General features: G+C 39.7%; 1 protein-coding gene across 5 annotated transcripts in view; it reads right to left on the reverse strand.

Annotated features, from left to right (window-relative positions):
* The window catches only part of LONRF2 (LON peptidase N-terminal domain and ring finger 2), a 142,506-nt gene extending 123,704 nt beyond the window's left edge, over positions 1–18,802 (reverse strand). For 4 of the 5 annotated variants that reach the window (XM_053589553.1, XM_053589552.1, XM_053589551.1 and 1 more), the window contains exon 1: positions 18,000–18,802. In XM_053589553.1, the coding sequence (XP_053445528.1) occupies positions 18,000–18,675 (676 nt within the window). In that variant the 5' untranslated portion in view covers positions 18,676–18,802. The remainder of the gene's footprint in view (positions 1–17,999) is intronic. The other variant, XM_053589554.1, reaches the window with a different exon arrangement.
* Positions 18,803–22,704: the final 3,902 nt, after the last annotated feature.

Raw genomic sequence — 22,704 nt, forward strand, 5'->3', positions numbered from 1 at the left:
ACTTACGTATTAGTTCCTGACACTGAGTACAGTTGAAAAGACTCAGTCTTAGGTAACAATAAATAATGATGAGTAAGTAAACTAATGCTAAAATTACTGGGGAATTTGAGAATAGGGTTAAATTGGAATAGGTGGGCACATTCTATATTGGGTTATTATACTATTGGACTCAAAGTACAAAGAAATTTAATTAGGATTCTGGCATCTATATACCAATGAATGACTAGCCTATAAATTTTTTCCTGTGTAAGCCAATTGTGCTGTCAAGATTATACTTAACCTTATAAAATGAGATTAAAATCTTCTTGTCTTCCTGTGATCTGAACAAAGATGGGAATTAATCATTGAAAGTCTATGAGAACTTGCTTGAGCTCAGTGCCTTTCAGCAGAAGAAAGTCTCTCAGGAATATTTCAATTTCTTTTATGTTTATTAGTTCACATCAGGCTTTTGATTCTTCCAGATCAATTTTGATGATTTATGTTTTCCTAAAATTGTTCTTTCTGTTCAGATTTTAAATTTAGTTATAAATATCCTTTTGTGACTGCAATTGTGCTTCTTCATGCCAACTATTTATGCGTTATTTTCTTCATAGCATTGGCCATCAAACATTGGCCTCTTCCTAGTCTTTGTAATGAGCTGGTTTCTGACGTGTTAACCAACTCCATTTTTTTCTGTTTCATTAGTATTTTTCTCATTATTCTTTTGCTCATACTATCTTTGTGGTAGTTTAGTCTTGGTAATGTTTCCTGGGTTAAAAACACATTTTACTTGTATTTCTTTTTAATCATTCTTCTCTAATAAATGCATTTAAATCTCTACTCCTTGTATTCTAATGGCTGCTTTTATTTAAGTTCAAATTAATAAGACTGGCAGGCTTCTGAGCAAGATGGCGGCTGACTAACAGCTTCTGTGCAACTGGGTACAGTGAGATTGGGGAGAGAAGACTCCAGGCATCTCTGGCTGGTGGGATCTGCCCAGAAACTTCCCTTTGGTGACACAGGAAGTTACTGAGAGACTTCTGGACCCTACAAGGAGGACAACAGCGGTGGTAAACTGGCAAGTGGTAGGTGCGTTTGTTCGGTTGGAAGCTGCCCGACAGCTGTAACCATAGCAACAGCGAGACTGCAAGCAGGAAAAGCCTTACCTGTGGACTGTTTTTGTTTTTTTGGACTTGGGCACTCAATTGAACTGCCTTGGGAGATCTTGGGCAGGTGTGCAAATGACTTTGGGTACTGTCTGAAGCCCTGGACTGAGCTGCTGAGCCAGAAAAGAGCTAATACTGTTCAGCTGTGGGCTTGCCTGCACAGCCTCTGTGGGGGAGCTGCCTTGAGGGCCGCAGTGTGGTGATCGGCTGGGAGACCCTGGGCAAGTAATCAAGTGACTGAGCTGCCCAAAGGCGGGGACTGAGACGCTGGAGAAGAGCAGAGATCTAAGTGTTTGGCAGATTAGCCTTGGCCCTCAGGGGCATAGAGTGAGACAGGTTTTGGTGCACTGGATAAGCGGGCAGCCACACCAGGAGAGATCCCAGCGATACGTGCTTTCCTTGGACAGCTTCTTAGCCAAGGTTCACAGTTTGGGGTGTCTTTTAAGTGGGCTGAGGAGACATTTGGGCTCCCAAGCCTGCGGGGTCTGAGAAATCAGCAGAGGCCTCCAGTCTCCATTTTGTACAACTGTGTCAACATTGTGATTCTCATACCTCAGAAGATCACCTGTTGCCCGGACAATATTTAGCTAGATATATATAGTTTTGGTTTTTTGGTTTTGGGGTTTTTATTTTTCTTAATTTCAATATTTTACTTCTACATTTTTCTTTTTTTTTTCTTTTTTCTATTCTTTTTTTCTCCACTGTTCTAGTTTAAATACAATCTTCCATTTTTGCCCTCTTTAACAATTAGAACTTCATTTTTGCTAGTGTTTCTGCCCCTATTATTTGTTTTGTTCCCCCAAATTTATCCCATAAGGGTTTTTGTTTGTTTGTTTTGGTTTGATTTATAATATTTTTGTCTTTCCTCTCTACTTGGTGGAGGTGGGGTACTGTGTCTGATCAGGCTGGCTAAGAGCTGCTGACCTCAAGGGAACCACCCCATCAAGCAGCCCCATAGGTTGGGGATTCTTAAGTTTGGGTCAAAGTAGCCTACTATACACCTATATTACTCCTGTCTTCTTTTGGTGCCTCTCTTCTTTTTGTCATTATTTCCTTTTACTCACCCCCTCTTCTTTCTCTTTTCTTTCTTTTTTAAATCTTTTTTTCCCTTCTTGCTCTTCAATCTTCTCATCCTTCTGGTTCTGTACCAAAAGGACTCATTAAAACTTTAGGCCAGAGACACAATAACTTAAAGAGCAAGAGGAAGTTAAAGGAAAATTAGGGCAAGGAAACAGATACAACAAAACACTCATGAAGAAGAATCAGCAGAAAAATCCTGGCAACATGAAATACCAGTCCAGAGCAACCCCTTCAAAGGACCATGAGGTAGCTACAGCAGAGGATTCATCCTATAAAGAAATGTTAGAAATGACAGAAGGGGAATTTAAAATACAGATGATGAAAACAATGAAGGAAATTGCTGAGAAAGTAGAAAACAATCAAAAAACAATGAAGGAAATTGCTGAGAAAGTGGAAAACAACCAAAAAACAATGAGGGAAATTGTTGAGAAAGTAGAAAGTAACCAAAAGGAAATCCAAATACAGAATCAAGTAAGAGATGAACGATATGAAGAATATAGAAAGGATATAGCAGAGCTGAAGGAAATGAAGCAGTCAATTAGGGAACTTAGCGGTGCAATAGAAAGTATCAACAACAGATTAGACCATGCAGAAGAAAGAATCTCAGAGGTAGAGGACAAAGCTCTTGAGATAACTCAGATAGTTAAAGAGGCAGAAAAGAAAAGAGAGAAAGCAGAAGGTTCACTGACAGAATTATGGGACTTTATGAAGCGTTCAAACATACGAATTATAGGTATCCCAGAAGGGGAAGAAGAATGCCCCAGAGGAATGGAAGCCATTCTAGAGAATATTATAAATGAAAATTTCCCAAATATCACCAAAGATTATGACATACTCCTTTCAGAGGGATATCGGTCCCCTAGTCACCTCAACTCAAATAGAGCTTCTCCAAGACACATTGTGATGAATCTATCCAAAGTCAAGACAAAAGAAAAGATTTTGCAAGCTGCCAGGAGTAAGCGCCAACTGACCTACAGAGGCAAATCCATTAGGGTGACCGCGGACTTCCCTAATGAAGCTTTTTAAGCCAGAAGACAATGGTCATCTATCTTTAATCTACTTAAACAGAACAATTTCCAGCCCAGAATTCTATATCCCGCTAAGCTAAGCTTTACAATTGATGGAGAAATCAAATCTTTTACTGATACGCAAACATTGAGGAAATTTGCCACAACAAGACCAGCTTTACAGGAAATACTTCCATCTATTCTACACACTGACCATCACAATGGACCTTCAGCAAAGTAAACACCCAGAAATTAAAGGACAGACCCTAGGTTCCACAATGATGCAAAAGGCAAAACTAAGTAATGGACTTTCACAAAATAAGATGAATAGAATGCTACCACACTTATCAGTTACCTCAATAAATCTCAATGGCTTGAATTCCCCACTAAAGAGGCATAGATTGGATAACTGGATTAAAAAACACAAGCCATCTATTTGCTGTCTGCAAGAAACACACCTAGCCTCAAAAGACAAATTAAAACTCAGAGTTAAGGATGGGAAGTCAATTTTTCAGGCAAACAAAATTCAGAAGAAAATAGGTTGCAATATTATTTTCAGATACATGTGGATTTAAGGCAACTAAAGTCAAAAAAGACAATAATGGTCACTTCATACCGGTCAAGGGAAAAATACAACAAGAAGACATTTCAGTCTTGGTGCTTCAGTCTGGCTAAGGCGCCAGCCATATACACCTGAGCTGGCAGATTCAAATCCAGCCTGGGCCCACCAAACAACAATGATGGCTGCAACCAAAAAATAGCTGGGCATTGTGGCGGGTGCCTGTAGTCACTACTTGGGAGGCGGAAGTAGGAGAATCGCTTGAGCCCAGGAGTTGGAGGTTGCTGTGAGCTGTGATGCCACGGCATGTTACCCAGGGCGACAGCTTGAGGCTCTGTTTCAAAAAAAAAAGAAGACATTTTAATTCTAAATATTTATGTACCCAATTTAAATGCTCCCAGATTCTTGAAACAGACCCTACTTACTCTGCGCAATATGATATTCTATGACACCAGGGTAACAGGGGACTTTAACACCCCTCTCTCAGAGCTGGACAGATCCTCTAAACAGAAATTAAAGATATAAGAGATTTAAATGAGACCCCAGTACAACTGTGCTTGACAGGCGTAAACAGAACACTCCATCCCAAAGGTAAAGAATATACATTCTTCTCATTGTCCCATGGAACATTCTCCAAAATTGATCATATCCTAGGACACAAAACAAACCTCAACAGAATCAAAAGAACTGAAATTTTACCTGGTATCTCCTCAGACCACAAGGCACTAAAAGTGGAACTCAACGTTCAACCTGACACAAGGGCATGGGAGTTAAACAACCTTATGCTGAATGACAGTTGGGGGCAGGAAGAAATAAAAAAGGAAATCATTAACTTCCTTGAATATAACAATAATGAAGATACAAGTTACCAAAACCTGTGGGATACACCAAAAGCAGTCCTGAGAGGAAAATTTATCGCTTTAGATGCCTACATTGGAAAAACAGAAAGAGAGTGCATCAACAAACTCACAAGCCATCTTATGGAATTGGAAAAAGAAGAACAATCTAAATCTAAACCCAAGCAGAAGAAAAGAAATATCCAAAATTAAATCAGAGATCAATGAAATGGAAAACAAAAGAATCATTCAGAAAATTAATGAAACAAGCAGTTGGATTTATGAAAAAATAAATAAAATAGATAAACCTTTGGCCAGACTAACTAGAAATAAAAAAGTAAAATCTCTAATAACCTGAATCAGAAATGACAAAGGGGAAATAACAACTGATGCCACAGAGATACAAGAGATCATCTCTGAATACTACCAGAAACTCTATGCCCAGAAATTTGACAATGTAAAGGAAATGGATCAATATTTGGAAACACACGCTCTCCCTAGACTTAGCCAGGAAGAAATAGAGCTCCTGAACAGACCAATTTCAAGCACTGAGATCAAAGAAACAATAAAAAATCTCCCAACAAAAAATGCCCTGGTCCGGATGGCTTTACATCAGAATTCTAACAAAACTTCAAAGAAGAGCTTATTCCTATATTGCAGAAATTATTCCAAAAAACTGAGGAGGAAGGAATCTTCCCCAACACATTCTATGAAGCAAACATCACCCTGATACCAAAACCAGGAAAAGACCCAACTAAAAAGGAGTACTTCAGACCAATTTCACTAATGAATACAGATGGAAAAATTCTCAACAAAACCCTAGTCAATAGATCATAGCTTATAACCAAAAATACATACATCATGATCAAGTAGGTTTCATCCCAGGGATGCAAGGCTAGTTTAATATATGTAAATCCATAAACGTTATTCACCATATCAACAGAAGCAAAAACAAAGCCCATATGATCCTCTCAATAGATGCAGAAAAAGCATTTGATAAAATCCAGCATCCTTTTAAATTAGAACACTTGGAGAGTTTAGACATAGGTGGCACATTTCTTACACTGACTGAAGCTATCTATGACAAACCCACGGCTAATATTTTACTGAATGGAGTTAAACTGAAAGTTTTTCCACTTAGAACTGGAACCAAACAAGGTTTTCCTCTGTTGCCATTACTATTCAACATAGTGCTAGAAGTTCTGGCCAATACAATTAGGCAAGACAAAGAAATAAAGGGCATCCTAATGGGAGCAGAGGAAGTCAAATTCTCCCTCTTTGCTGATGACATGATCTTATACTTTGAGAATCCCAAAGACTCAACCACAAGACTCTTGGAAGTCATCAAAAAATACAGTAATGTCTCAGGATATAAAATCAATGTCCACAAGTCAGTTGCCTTTCTATATGCCAACAACAGTCAAGATGAGAAACTAATTAAGGACACAACTCCCTTCACCATAGCTCTAAAGAAAATGAAATACTTAGGAATATACCTAACAAAAGAGGTGAAGGATCTCTATAAAGAAAATTATGAAACCCTAAGAAAGAAAATAGCAGAGGACTTTAACAAATGGAAAAATCTACCATGCTCATGGCTGGGAAGAATTAACATTGTTAAAATGTCTACACTTCCCAGAGCAATCTACCGATTCAATGCCAACACTGAATTCAATTCAATAGCAATATACCAACATCCTATTTTCAATTCAATAGCAATATACCAACATCCTATTTTCAATTCAATAGCAATATACCAACATCCTATTTTCAAGACTTGGAAAAAAACGATTCTGTGTTTTGTATTGAACCAGAAAAAACCCCATATAGTTAAGGTAGTTCTTAATAATAAAAACAAAGCCAGGGGGCATCAGCATACCAGATTTTTGGCTATACTACAAAGCCACAGTGGTCAAGACAGCATCGTACTGGCACAAAAATAGAGACATAGACATTTGGAATCGAACAGAAAACCAGGAAATGAAATCAAAAACTTACAACCACCTAATCTTTGATAAACCAAACAAGAACATACACTGGGGGAAAGACTCCCTATTCAATAAATGGTGCTGGGAGAACTGGATATCCACAGGTAAAAGACTGAAACTGGACCCGCACCTTTCTCCACTCACAAAAATTGATTCAAGATGGATAAAGGACTTAAATTTAAGGCATGAGACAATAAAAATGCTCAAAGAAAACCTAGGAAAAACACTGGAAGATATGGGCCTGGGAAAAGACTTTATGAAGAAGACTGTCATGGCAATAGCAACAAGAAAAATAAACAAATGGGACTTCATTAAACTGAAAAGCTTCTGTACAGCCAAGGAGAAACAACCAAAGCAAAAAGACAACCTACACAATGGGAAAGGATATTTGCATATTTTGAATCAGACAAAAGCTTAATAACTAGGATCTATAGAGAACTTAAATTAATCCATATGAAAAAAGCCAACAATCCCATACCCCATACATCAGTGGAGAAGAGAGATGAACAGAACATTCTCTAAAGAAGACAGACGAATGGCTAGCAAACATATGAAAAAATACTCATTATCCCTAATTATTGGAGAAATGCAAATTAAAACCTCCCTGAGATGTCATCTAACCCCAGCAAAAATGGCCCATATCACAAAATCTCAAAACTGCAGATGCTGGCGCAGATGTGGAGAGAAAGGAACACTTTTACACTGCTGGTGGAACTACAAACTTATACAACCTTCTGGGAAGGAAGTATGGAGAAACCTCAAAGAACTCAACCTAGACCTCCCTTTTGATCTTGCAATCCCATTACTGGGCATCTATCCATAAGGAAAAAAAAAAAACAACTTTATTATAAAGACACTTGTACTAGGCTGTTTATCGCAGCTCAATTTATAATAGCTAAAATGTGGAAACAGCCTAAATGCCCCTCAACCCAGGAATGGATTGGCAAGCCGTGGTATATGTATACCATGGAATACTATTCAGTCATTTAAAAAATGAAGATTTTGCAGCATTTGCATTAACCTGGATGGCGGTGGAACACATTATTCTTAGTGAAGCATCACAGGAATGGAGACGCATGAATCCTACGTATTCAATTTTGATATGAGGACAATTAATGACACAGTGTGGGTGGGGAAAGGGGAGAGCAGACAGAGGAAGAGGGAGGGGGTAACGAATAGGAAAAGAAAATCAAAGAAAACAGTGACTAATTCTCACATAATTGGATTTAATTTTGACCAAAGTACATTATTTGAACAATAATTTTTAATTCAATTTGTTAATATATTATTTAGGATATTGCATCCTCATTTATAAGTGAAATGTTTGTAATTTTCCTTTATAATAATACATTTTTTCCAATTTTAATATCAGGTATAGCCAGATGAAGAAGAATGAATTTGAAGTATTTCTTCTTTTTCTATTGTCTATAAGATTTGGCATGATCTGTTTTTTTAAATTATCTTCTATTTGTATTTATAAATATTAGTTGTCTATTTTTTGAGACATTGGAAAAAAAAGTTAACTTATGACTCCAAACTGAACCTCAGAGTCAAAGCATTCTATGATAGACATACTTTCGTCTGACAATGTGAATGTTACTTTTTTTGTATTATTATTGCTCAATATTTCATTGCAGCAATTGTCTGATTTCTTTTCCGAATGTATTTATCTTCATTTGTTCTTTATGAGGTTTTTGTTTCTAGTCCTTATCTTAAAAATTGTTATTGTTATTAATTTTTAAGCCGGCGAAAAGTGGAAACCAAATAAACACATGTATATGTATAGAGAAAATTTAAAAAAAATTATTTAGATTCACTTCTATCCATCTAGATACTAAATGGATCAAACCTTTTTCTTTGCTGATTTCCACCATTTGGGGGTCCATCTACATAGATAGCACTTCATAATCTAGCCTTTTAAAACATGTAAAGTAAGTGCCTATACATTTTCTAAATATTAAGCCTTAAGCTTAGTAAAATAAGGGAATTTATTTAGGAATAACTCAAAAATAAATGAAAGAAGGAAAGCAACTTAAAAAGCTTTGTGTGGAGAAGGAAAAATGTGCATTAGTACCTTCCAAAGAATTGACACAAAATTTCAGAAGGTTAACCAGTTAACCCCTCTACGGGAAGGGGCAAAATAGGACAGCCTGAGAACCAGGCTTTCTGAGGAAGAGAAGAGACAGTCTATTCTATGTTTGTATTTAGGGTTGATCAAAGGCAATTCTCCTCCAGCTGTAACCAAGAATACTGTCCTGGAAGGGAGGGTTAAAATCTGTCATACGTGTGTGCAATGGTGAGGAATGGGGAATGCTACGATGTTACTTAAAAAGAGTTAAATGAGCTGGACAGGGTGGCACACACCTTGTAGTCCCAACTAATCAGGAGGCTGAAGTGGGAAGATTGGTTGAACCCAAAATTGCTTGAGTCCAGCCTGGGCAACATAGTAAGACCCTGTCTCTAAAAAAATAATAAAATAAAAAGTTTTTTAAAAATGTCTTTTGCAGCACCAATTTAGAGGGAATTGGAGGCCATTATCCTAAGTGGTATCTCAGTAAAAGAAAACCAAACATTGCATGTTCTCACTTAACCAGTGGGAGCTAAATTGTAGGTATGCATGGTCACATGGAGTGGCGAAACGGGCACTGGAGACTCAGAAGGGGGGAGAGTGTGACATGGGTTAACGATGAAAAATTACTTATTGGGTACAACATACACTATCCAGGTGGTGGAGACATTAAAACCCCAGACCTCACTGCTATATAATACATCCATGTAAGAAAACTCCACTTGTTTCCCCTAAATCCATTGAAATAAAAACAAGTTAAATGAACCGATATATAAAGCAATAAAGAGTTCTGCTCCCTATGAATTTGATACTCATAGGCTACTTATTCAAATTGATTGAGGACTTACAGAATGAAGTCCACAAATCTTAAGCATACATCTTAAACTTCCATGTATGCATCCACGTAATCACCTCCCAGATCATTCTCAGGGCCTATGAAGGTTCCGTGGAGCACTCTCCCACTTAGTAGGCCCCTCCTAAAGGTAACCGTTATTCTGACCTCCACCACTATCAATTACTTTTTCCTATGTTCAAACTTCATATAAATGGAACTACATAGATGGAATCTTCTCTTTTATATCCAACTTTTCACTTGATTATCATTCTATGAGACTCATCTATATTGCTATATGTCTCAGTAGTATTTTTTTTTTTTTTTTGAGACAGAGTCTCATTCTGTTGTCCTGGGCAGAGTGCTATGGCATCATCCTAGCTCACAGCAACCTCAAACTCTTGGGCTCACACAATCCTCTTGCCTTAGCCTTCCAAGTAGCTGGGATTATAGGTGTGCGCTACTATGCTCGGCTAGTTTTTTCTATTTTTAGTGGAGATGGAGTCTTGCTTTTGTTCAGGCTGGTCTTGAACTGAGCTCAAGCAATCCGCCTGCCTCAGCCTCCCAGAATGTTAAGATTACAGGCATGAGCCACTGCACCTGGCCTCAGTAGTATTTTTAATTTTTAAAAAATATTGTTCCCCAAATATTTTTGGCATATATAAAGCTGCTATGAACATCCCTATACATGTATTTCATTGGACATAGTGTTCATTTTTATTTGGCATATACTCAAAATGTGGAAACACTTCTGCAGAGGTCATGGGTACGTTCAGCTCTAGCTGTTACTGCCAAATCCATTTCTTAAGTCATACCAGTTTATGCTTCCAATAGCAATGCAAGGGTTCCACTTGCTTCAAATACTTGCCATAACTAGGTACTGTTGGTATTGTTCATTTTATGTGCTCTAGGGGTATGTACTAATATCTTCTTTTAATTTGCATTTGACCACTAATTATGTTAGCAGTCTTTAATACAGAAATTGCTCACTCTGAGATCTAGTTTCACAAAGCATCTGTTCAAGCCTTTGGCTATTATATACATCATTTCACCTAAAGTCATCGTTTCCTAGAACCTATCAACTATGGTTAAGTGAGAGTTCACTGTATTTAGACAGCCTTTTTCTTTCTGAATCATAGGCATTCTTTATTCTGCATTTTTGGTCTCACTTAAGATATTTGTATTAAAAACACATATCCCCTTTTCAATCTTTCTGAGGCCTCTGAGGAACAGAAGCTCTTCATTTTAATTAAATCCAATGTATCCATCTTTTCTTTTATGGTTATACTTTTTGCATCCTACTTAAGAAATAACTGCCCACCCCAAATTCATGAAAACAATCTCCTATGACTTCTATATGTTTAATTGTAACTTTGATTATATGATATGAAATGGGCATTCAGGTTCATTTGTTCCCATGTGGATAAGCAACTGCCTCAGACTTTTTTTCTCCCACTGAATTCCGTTGGCTGCTCTGTAGTAAATCAAGTGACTGTATATGTAGGAGTCAATTTTCATGAGTCTATCCTTGAGCCAATACAATTGTCCTAATGACTGCAGTGTTATATAAGTGTTAATATCTGCTAGTGTAAATCCTTCCCCTGTGTTGTTTTTCTTCATCATTGCCTTGGCCATTCATCAATTTCCCCCCAAAATAATGGCTGGGATTTTGTCTGTGATTGAACCAAATTTACAGTTCAATTTGCATAGAACAGACATTTTGCCAATATTGAGTTTTGCAATCCATGAAAATGATGATAGATCCTTTCATTTATATGTCTACTTCAATTTTGCTTAGAAATGCTTTGTATTTTTAATGGAGAGGTATTGAACATCTGTCAGATATTTCAGGATTTATTCCAGGGAATGTATTGGTTATAGAAATTGGGTGTTTCAAAATTTTGATTTCTATGTTTTATCATTGATCTTTCTGTACAGACTTTGTACAGAAATTCAGCAATCTTGATAAGTCACTTAAACAATTTCTAATAGCTCATATATATTTTTTTTTGGTTGGGAATCATTGAGGGTATGCTCATATATTCTTGAGTTCCTATGTCATCTATGCATAATTATAGTTATATTTTTCTAATCTTAGTACCTTTTTAAATTTTCTCTTCATTGTGCTAGCTAGAAACATCAGCACAATGCTAAAAGGTGAGATAATAGTGAACACCCTTGTCACTTTTCCCTTCAGTGAGAACCATTATCTCATAATTAATCTTGATGGCTGCTATAGGTTTTGCAGATACCTTTTAACAAATTAAGAAAGTTCCCTATTATTCCTAGTTTCCTGAGAGATATTAACATGAACCACATTATTTTTTCCCCTTTTTTCTGCAACACATGTAATGAATTACAACAATTGGTTGTCTAGGGTTAAACAAAACTTAATCTTCTATTGGATATTGATGTGATGTCCTTTAAGGATACCACTGAATTCAATTTACAGATTTTGCCTAGGATTTTTGCAACTATGCTTCTAAGAGACACTGGGTTGGTTTTGGGGGGTTTTGCTGTCCTGTAATTGATTTTTTTCTCTTTTATTTCCTTCTTTCTGTTTCTTTGAGTTCAATTTGCTTTTCTTTTTCTAGCATCTTGACATAGAAGCCTGAAGATTTCAGCCAGTCTTTTGTAGTACAGGCCTTTGAAGCAATAAATTTTCCTCTAAGCACCAATTCAGTGCATCCTACAGTTTTTTCTTAATTTTATTAATAAATCATAGCTGTGTACATTAATGTGATCATAGGGCACCATACACTGGTTTTATATACCATTTGACATATTTTCATCACACTGGTTAACACAGCCTTTCTAGCATTTTCTTAGTTATTGTGTCAAGACATTTATATTCTACATTTACTAAGTTTCACATGTACCCTTGTAAGATGCACCGTAGGTGTAATCCCACCAATCACCTTCCCTCCGCCCATCCTCCCCCCTTCCTTGCCTCCCTCTCCCTCTTCCCCATATTCTTAGGTTATAACTGGGTTATAGTTTTCTTTCTTTTTTTTTTTTTTGTAGAGACAGAGTTTCACTTTATGGCCCTCGGTAGAGTGCCGTGGCCTCACACAGCTCACAGCAACCTCCAACTCCTGGGCTTAAGCGATTCTCTTGCCTCAGCCTCCCGAGTAGCTGGGAGCTACTACAGGCGCCCGCCACAACGCCCAGCTATTTTTTTTTTGGTTGCAGTTTGGCCGGGGCCGGGTTTGAATCCGCCACCCTCGGTATATGGGGCCGGCGCCTTACCGACTGAGCCACAGGTGCCGCCCCCTGGGTTATAGTTTTCATATGAAAGCCATAAATTAGTTTCATAGTAGGGCTGAGTACATTGGCTACTTTTTCTTCCATTCTTGAGATACTTTACTAAGAAGAATATGTTCCAGCTCCATCCATGTAAACATGAAAGAGATAAATTCTCCATCTTTCTTTAAGGCTGCATAATATTCCATGGTGTACATATACCACAGTTTATTAATTCATTCGTGGATCGATGGGCACTTGGGCTTTTTCCATGACTTAGCAATTATGAATTGGGCTGCAATAAACATTCTGGTACAAATATCTTTGTTATAATGTGATTTTTGGTCTTCTGGGTATATACCTACTAAAGGAATTATAGGATTGAATGGCAGATCTATTTTTAGATCTCTAAGTGTTCTCCAAACACCTTTACAAAAGGAATGTATTAATTTGCATTCCCACCAGCAGTGCATCCTACAGCTTTTGATATCTGTACTTTCATCATTGTTCAGCTATTTTCTAATTTCCACTGTGATTTCTTATTTCACCTATAGTTACATTAAAACATATTACTGAATTTCCAAATATTTGAAGATATTCCTTGTTTTATCTAATTTAGCTCCACAGTGTTTCATTTCAAAAAAATATATCCTGTCTGATTTCAATCTTTTAACATACATTGCAACTTCTTTGATGGCCTAACCCAGGACTTGGCAAAAAACAACCACAGGCCTACTCCAACCCACTGCCTATAGTTGTGGGACCTGAATCCATCATGTAGTATTCTGTATCAGTTGTATGTAGTGACGTATATTCATTAAATAAAAATGATAATGTATGTTGTTTCAACCTACATCCTTACGTTTTCTATCTTTGTCATTTCCTAAGAGTTTTGTTTAAAGTCTGCAATTATTTCTTTTAGTTTTGTTACCATTGCTGTGTGTGTGTGTTTAGACACTTATTATGAGTAACAATTTGGGAATATTATATAATTTTTTCTGTTAAACTGACCCTTTATTATGAACATGTCCAACTCCTGTGGTACTCCTTGCCTTAAAGAATACATTAGGCAAGGGGTATTTTGCCATATCAGGTTTCTGTATGTACAATATCATTTTCTTTCCTATTAATTTCAACTTTTTCTGCATCATTGTATCTAAAGTTTATTTCATGTATAAACAGCATGTAGCTATGTTATGTTTAACCCAGTGTGTCAACACTTGTTTTTTTAAATGAAATATTCAGACATTTTATAATTAATGTAAATTACCCATTTTTCTATTTCTTTTCTAGTCATCCCATTGATTCTCTGCTGCTTTATTCTTCCTTCTCACTTTCTTTTGGATTAATCAAGTATTTTTGTTATTATTTCACTATATCTTTTCATTTTTCTTTCTTTTATGATCCTTTCAGTGGTTACCCAAGAGAGAACAGTATGCAAACTTAATTTAAGTCAGTACTTTTACTCCATCCCAAATATGCACAGACCACAAAACAATTTAACTTTATTTGCCCATCTGCTTAGTACTATGGCCATATGTTTCACTCTTACCTGTGTTATAAATACCATAATACTTCATTATTGTTGCTTGAAAGTTAATATTGTCCTTTATTTATTCATAAGGTTACATTTTCTAGGGACCTTTATCCCTTCCTTTAATTCTACAATTCTACCTAAATAATTTTCCCTTAGCCTGAAGATTTCCCTTTAGTATTTCATGTAATGCAGTTCTGATGGCAAGAACATCCTTCAGCTTTACTTATTTCTTTGTTTAGAGCATCTTGATTTTACCTTCATTTTTTAAAAAATATTTTCAGCTGGGTAAAAAATTCCAGAAAGGCTTTTGTCAGTTTTACCACTTTCAAGATGTTTTTTCATTATCTTCTGGCTTTAATAATTTTATTTAAAAGTCAGCCGTCAGTCTCACTGTGGTTCCCTGAAGAAAACTGTCCTGTCTTCTCTGCTTTGTCTTTGATTTTCAATAACTCGACTATCACATACTTAGATGTGCTTTGTGCATGTGCTGGTGCTCATCTCGTTTGACTTAGTGATTTTCTTGATTCAGAGAGTTAAAGTTTCTCATCAGATTTGGAAAATTCTCAACCATTTTTCCTTCAAGTATCTCTTTCTCCTTTTTTCTCTCTCCTCTTTTGAAATTCCAATTTCATAGATTTTGTGTGTAGAACTTCTTTCATGTCCCATGCAATTCTTATGTTCTGTTCTACTGTTTTTCTTTTTCCGTGATTCAGTCTGGGCATTTTCTACGGACTTGTTTCTGAGTTTGCTCCTCCAGACTTCTGATTCTGGTAGTCTGTCTTGTAGCCCATCTAATTAATTTTCAATTTCAGATACTATATTCCATAGTTCTAGGATAGAAATCTGATTGTTTTTTATGGCCAATTATCTATTGAATTCTTTATCTTTTCATATGTTAACTTGTCTATTTTCTTTACTATGGGTATTAGTTACTTTGAATTCCACTTACAACTACTGGCCAAAATTAATCACAAGGCTTCATCAAAAGGGTGCCAGGAAGTACAATATTATCTTGTTTGGCAAAGATACAGAGGTAGAAATATTTGTCAAACAGCACTAATGACTACTTGGCTAAGGTCACATAATAAATATCAGAGGTATTTCTGATCCTGAACATCTATAAGCTTTTTTACTATAGCAAAACCTCTTTTGAGGGCTAATTTATTATGAAATTAAATGTTTTCCTATAATTTTTTTTTTAACTGTTGGGGATTCATTGAGGGTGCAAAGAACCAGGTTACATTGATTACATTTGTTAGGTAAAAAGTCCCTCTTATAATTGTGTCCTGGATTTTTAATAAAGGAAATTTTACTTCTTTTCCTAATCTTTGAATAGAAAATAAATTCTGAATATGTTCTATACAAATTCTCATGAATTGAACAGAAATAGTCTACGTTTTTAAAACTTTTAAATTGCGGTTTATAATAAACATAGAAACATTTAAAATATAAGTATACAGGATTTTTTATTTTTTATAAAGACAAAGTCTCACTCTGTCACACCAGCTAGAGTATAATGGTATCATCATAGCTCACTGCAACCTCAAATTCCTGGGCTTCTCCCTCAGCCTTCCAAATAGCTGGGACTACATGCACATACTGCTATGCCCAGATAATTTTTCTACTTTTTGTATAGTCAGGGTCTTGGTCTTTTTCAGGCTGGTCTCAAACTTCTGATCTCAAGTGATCCTAACCTCCTGGTCTCCCACAGAGCTAGGATTATAGGAAGGAACCACTGCACCCAGCCAAGTACTGTATATAGTTTAAAGTGAACACATCTGTGTATCCATTCCCTGGATCAAGAAACAGAACATCACATTACCCCACAGGTCTCTCTCATTCTTCCTCACAATCACTATTCATTTTCATCCAATGTTTCGTGCCCTCACTTCTAAAGTCTGTAAAACTACACTTCTGTAAAAACTATCAACCAATTTTCAGAAGTATAATTTGCAGTCCCTTCAGAGCATATGATAGTTCTCATTTTTCTACATTTTATTCAATATCTAAATGCAGTATAGATGAAGCAGCTCAAATAGAAATTTAGTATCCGAATTGGAAAGGACAGTGAATGCAAAATATACAATAGATTTCAAAAGGCTTAATCGAAGAAAAGTAAAATCTCAATTATTTTTTAAAATTGAAGACATGCTAAAATAATATTTTAGATGCACAGGGTTAAAAATATTGCTAAAACAGGCAGGCACAGTGGCTCATGCCTGTAATCGTAGCACCATGGGAGGCTGAGGTGGGTGGATCATCTGAGCTCAGGAGTTCCAGACCAGCCTGAGCAAGAGTGAGACCCCATCTCCACTAAATATAGAAAAACTAGCTGGAATTGTGGCGGGCACCTGTGATCCCAGCTACCTGGGAGGCTGAGGCAAGAGATTACTTGAGCACCAAGAGTTTTCTGTAAGCTATGATGCCCCGGCACTTTACCCTGAGTGACAGAGACTCTGTCTCAAAAAAAAAAAAAACAAATAATATTACTAAAACAAGTTTCATCTGCTCTTTTTTCCCCACCATTTTTAAGGTGGCTACCAGAAAATTTTAAATAATATATGTGGCTTACAAAATCATTCTGTTACCTAGTACTGTTCTATACCACACACACATAAAGACAATTGAAAACTCAAAAATATGCAACCTGTTAAAGTATGGATACATTGGTCTCAAAAACTACATAATGCTTATTATATAAAGTGAGTTAACTGCTCTATCCCAGCAGACAATCCCTCAATTTAGATGTAGATCACTTGTTCAATTACTGAACCAAATTTGTTTTGTAAGACAAAATTGAATGTTAGTCACTTTGTAGTGTGTGCCTTCGAAAAGAGATGACCTTAACCTTAAGTTTAAAATGAAACGTATACTGATTACAGCATACAAGAAAATACTTTCACTAGTAGAAAATTAAACCAAGTGTTAATGGATAGTGATTTAAGTCATTAACATCCTATTACAAAACCAGTGGATTCAGAAAACAAACCATCTTTCACACACTGCCCAAAACCATTGCTAACAGAGCATACTCACTAAAAGCTAAATACAATAATGGAAGTTTGGCCTTCCTTTAGATTACATACTGTTAACAGGTGGTGGTTTGACAAAAGCAGGAGAGAGACTAGCTGGTCTCAGAACTAAGTAAATATGAATGAATGATTAAAAACCACACACACCAATGTAACGACTGAATAAGCTAAATACGTCATAACAACATCTAAGGGCCTTTGAGACAGAAAGGATAGAACCAGTCGGTCTGAAGTAAAGAAAGGGTTCCCTCCTGAACACTCTAGCTGAAAGCCCAAAGGAAATGCTGCTCAGCCTTACAAGGCGCTCCCGTTCTGCGCCTCTACCGCGTCAGTTATTTGCATTTTCCCGCAAGACGAGCAAAAAATACTTTGTAATCCTCCCACTCCTAAACAACTGAGAAAGGTCTGAAAAGGCAATTGCAAGGCTTTACCGCGCTGGTCAGGGTGACCGCGGAAAACTGTTCCTATTCTGGGTCCCGGAAGGGACACAACCAGTACATGCACCTGACCTCTGACACTGGCCACTCCGGCTGCAGAGTGTTGCTGCTCCCACCTTCATAAAGCAAAATGAACAAAGCGCTCCAGAACCCTGATCCACAGGTCGGCTCCCAGCTGGGCCACTCAGCCCTACAGGTGTGCGAGGAAGCGGGCCCGCTCCCGCCGCTCACTCACCCAGGTTCAAGGCCTGGTCGCACCTGAGCAGCGCGGCCTCGGGCTGCTGCTGGCGCTGCAGGCTGCGCGCCTGGCCCGACAGCCTGCGGAGCCGGCACTCGGCCGGGAAGCACTTCTCCAGCAGGCCGCTCAGCACCACGTTGACTCGGCGCTGCGGCGGCCTGGCCGACCCCGGCTCCACGCAGCGCTTGCAGACGGTGAGCCCGCAGGGCAGCGTCACCGGCCTGTGCAGCAGCCGCCGGCAGCGCGGGCAGCCCAGCAGGTCGCGTGGCGCAGCGGGCGCTGAGGCCGCCTGTCCCTCGGCCGGCTCCTCCGGCGCGCGGTCCGGTCCCCCCGCGCCCAGCCGCCACTCGCGCAGGCCGAGGGCGCGCGCCAGGCCTCCCGCCAGCTCCCCCAGCTCCTCCGGCCGCAGCGCCCCGAGCCGCGCCGCGCCGCGGAACGCGCCCAGAGCCTCGGGGAGGCGGCCGGCGCGGGCCAGCGCGTCCCCCAGCCGCAGGCACAGGTCGCGGTCCGGCTGCGCCAGCCCGGCCAGCATGGAGCGGAAGAGCTCGGCTGCCATCTCATACTCGCCCGCGCGAAAGGCCTCGTCGCCTTTCTCCAGCCGCTGGGCGAACGGCTCCCCGCAGTCACAGCTGGGACACTGGGGCGGTGGCGGCGGGACCGGCTCGGGGCTCATAACCGCGGGGCTGCGCCGACGGCTCGGGCCCGCAGCGAAGACTCAGAGGAGGACGGATGCTCCGCTGCGCAGAGCCGGGCGGCGGGAGCGCGGGCGCTGTCTTCGCCGCCAGCCACGCGCGACCAGGGGCGGCGCGCCGCGGGCTGCGGAGAGCGCGGGCTGGGGCGGGCGCAGGGCTGGAGCCGCGTCCCCGGCGCGGCGTGGGCGGCCGGACCCTGCGGGGCCGCGAGCCGGCCCGGGCAGCCGAGCTCCTGCCCCCGCGAAGCGCCCGCCTACTTGCGCTGGCTTACGTAACCCAGGTCGACCCTCTCGCCCGTCCGCGTCTCCTCGGATCCCTACATCCCTGGGCCCTCTCGCCCGGGGGTCTGCGCGTGTGCGTGCGCGCGCCCTGCCTTCCACTTCCCGCAGAAACGCTGGGGCCGCGCGGGCAGCAGGTGTCTCTGCTGTGGGCTGCCGGCCTACCCGCACCGCGGTCCCTGCCTCTCCCCAGAGGCCTGGCCGCCCAGACAGCCTGTGGGTCTTCTTAATAGAGTGGAGGGAAAGTTGCCAAGCAGATCGCGCATCCCTAGTTTTGATTTAGGGAATTGTCTTAGGTGATGGGGAGCCTGAGATGGGCACTGAGTGGACCGCTTCGGCAAGCTTCTCTCAAAGGAACTGCAAATTCAGAGAGACCTTTGAGAACTCAAATTTTAGCAGAGGACGTGGTGGGCCACAGTCACGCGTCCACAGAGAACCAGGATAAGTGCTGGAGGAGAAGGGCTTTGAGAAATGGACAATGGATTAGAAAGTATAAATAAAATATTTAAAATGTCTCCTAGCATAGAGTACGGCAGACATAAGTTGCCGAAGGGAAGGAGTTAAACTACAAGGTTGTACAAGCAAAGATTAAATTACACAGCTATGATTTAACAATAAAAATAAATAAATTAAAAAAAAGACCCTCTGTGCTCATTAGTCAGGCTTTAGAAGTCCTCCTATGTAGCCCACTCTCCTCTTGTATTGCCCCACTGTGTTTTATTCTGTGGATTTGAACGCAGTAAAATGTTTTTCAGTATTCCAGAGTTGACAGTGTTCATTTTCAAGAAATTTCTTTGTTCTAGATTTGTGATTTTACTACATCTGAAACTGCTGGCTAAACAGTAGTTATACCTCAGTCACATCTGGCTTTGGGGAAGGGGAAATGCCTCACTGAGGAGAGGAAATTTTGTACCAGTTTCTAAAAGGAAAAAAGAAACAACTTTGAGCACCTCTGTAGTCCTATAATCAAGAAACAAAAGCAGAGCAATGTCTGCTGAGACCTGTGGAAACTGGCAGCTATCCACTGAAGAAATACAGAGTTAGAAGTGATGGTAAAGAAAGACAGGAGAGGTAGAGTAGAATTAAAAGTGGGAGCTCAGAGGTCCATTGCCGTAGACCTGAGCACTCTGGGCCTGAGCAATGGCCCAGAGTGTTTGCTGCACTCTGATTTTATTGAAGTCTTATTTGCCCAGAGGGTAAGATGAGGGAGGGAACAAAGACGTCAGCAGGTTCTCAGATTGATCATATCAGCTCCTAGTATTATTAACCTTAAGGGTGGCCTTCAATAATCTGAAATCTGAGCCTTGTATCTTCTACTTGAGGTCACACACACAGATTTCTAGAGAGGTGTTAACCTCTGCTAGTTCTCTGAGGAGTAAAACGCCACCAGCGTTAATCTCCTCTGAGGGATCCGTGGGAGGGAGGCATTTTCTTCCTTTCACCACCACAGGATTTTCCTCTGCTGTAAGGGGTAAAAGTTCTTCTGCCAGTATCTCAGAGCTAGAGCTACTCCCTTGGTCTCTGCCCCAGGCAAATGTAAATCTCCGCAAAGAGTATCTGCTTTGCCTGTTTAATGGGCGTGAAACACTCTAGAAGATGTATCTTTTCTAGGACTTGCCATAATCTCTTCTATGGCGGTTACTCTCCTGTGAGTACTCACAGACCCAGCAAGGTGTTTGTAAGCTGTATCCCCCAACAGGCTAGAATTTCAGAAAAGGCAAGAAGCTTGCTACCAATGGCTAGCTTCAATGTAAACTAGCCGACTTTTCTTTGTTCTGACTCAGCTTGCTTTCTAGTTTTCCTCTTTTTCCGGGGGTGCTTTCCTTTACCAAGACGGGGGTCTTCACTTCCCATTCTCCCAGCAGAGCAAACCCATCCCTCTCCATAAATGATTCCCATGCCCCCAAACTGTCCATTTAATTTGACTACTCATCTAAGTAGGTTTTGTTTCTCTTACTGAATTATTCCAAACTCCCTTTCAAAATCAGTGTTTGAATTTTTATCTGCTTTCTTTATAAAGTAACAATTCACTTGAACTGGAAGGTGGTTATCCAGCAAATTCACAAACAAAACCCAGGAAACAAGAGGGGGAAAGCTGCTAAGAAGTTGAAATCAATGCAACAAAGACTCTTGCTCTTTAAAAGACACTCTTAAAAACGATGCTGCACACTAAGAAAATATTTGCAAATCATGTATGTGATAAAAGATAAAATTTGTAAACTATCAGAATTCAATAGTAAGAAAACATATGTAACAATTTAAAAGTGAGCAAAAGATTTGAATAGTCAATTCATTACAGAAGATATATTGATGGCAAATAGGCACATGAAAAGATGTTCAATGTCATTTGTTACTGAGGAAATGCAAATAAAACCCAAGCCAGCCAGCCCTGTGTGACCACTAGAATGACCATGATGTAATGGGCTGACCACGCCGAGGGCTGGCAGGTGGACAGAACACCTGTAACTTTCATACACTGCTGGTGAGAATAAATAATGTGCAGCACTTTCGAGAACAGTTTGGCAGTTTCCTAAAATAGTAAGTGTGTACTTGGCATGTTAACCAGCTATTCCACTTCTAGGTACTCATCCAAAAGAAATAAAATTGCTGGGCATGGGTGGTGGGTGCCTGTAGTCCCAGTTACGTGGGAGGCTGAGGCTAGAGGATCACTTGAGCCTGAGAGTTTGAGGTTGCTGTGAGCTGTGACACTAAGGCACTCTACCTGGGGTGACAAAGTGAGGCAAAAATAAATAAATAAATAAAATAAAGAAGGAAGGAAAGAAAAGCTCACGTCCATTTAAAGACTTCTACATGAATGTTCCTAGTAGCTTTATTTATAATAGCCTCAAACTAGAAATAATTCAAATGTCTACCAACAGATGAATGAACAAATTGTGATATAGCTACACACTGGAACACTACTCAGCAATAAAAGGGAATAAACTATTGATCAATGTAGATGAAATCCAAAATAATTATTCTGAGTTAAAGAACTCAAACAAGAAAGAGTATGCATATGTAAATTATTCTATTTATACAAAAATGTTAAAGGTACAAATGAATCCACAGTAACAGAAAGCAGATTAGTGGTCACATGGGGGTGGGGGCCAGGATGACAAAGATGCATAAGGAAACTTTTAGGAGTGATGCATATATTTCTTATCTTGATTGCAGGTCTCACGGGTGTACTGATGTGTGAGAACTTATCACACACACTATAAATATATGCATTTTATTGTATTTCAGTAAAGGTTGTTTGGGGCGGCACCTGTGTCTCAGTGGGTAGGGCGCCAGCGCCATATACCAAGGGTGGTGGGTTCAAACTCGGCCCCGGCCAGCTAAAACAGCAGTGGCAACTGCAACAAAAAAAATAGCTGGGCACTGTGGAGGGCACCTATAGTCCCAGCTACTCGGGAGGCTGAGGCAAGAGAATCACTTAAGCCCAAGAGTTGGAGGTTGCTGTGAGCTGTGATGCCTAGGCACTCTACTGAGGGTGACAGAGTAAGACTCTGTCTCAAAAAATAAAAATAAAATAAAGGCTGTTTTATGTATTTATTTATTTGTTTTGAGACAGAGTCTCACTATGTTGCCCTCAGAGTGCCGAAGCATCACAGCTCATAGCAACCTCAAACTCTTGGGCTTAAGGGATTCTCTTGCTTCAGCCTCCCAAGTAGCTGGGACTACAGGCACCCGCCACAACGCCCGGCTATATTTTGTTGTAGTTGTCATTGT

The sequence above is a fragment of the Nycticebus coucang genome, chromosome 4 (genome assembly GCF_027406575.1).
Source record: "Nycticebus coucang isolate mNycCou1 chromosome 4, mNycCou1.pri, whole genome shotgun sequence".
NCBI lineage: Eukaryota > Metazoa > Chordata > Mammalia > Primates > Lorisidae > Nycticebus > Nycticebus coucang.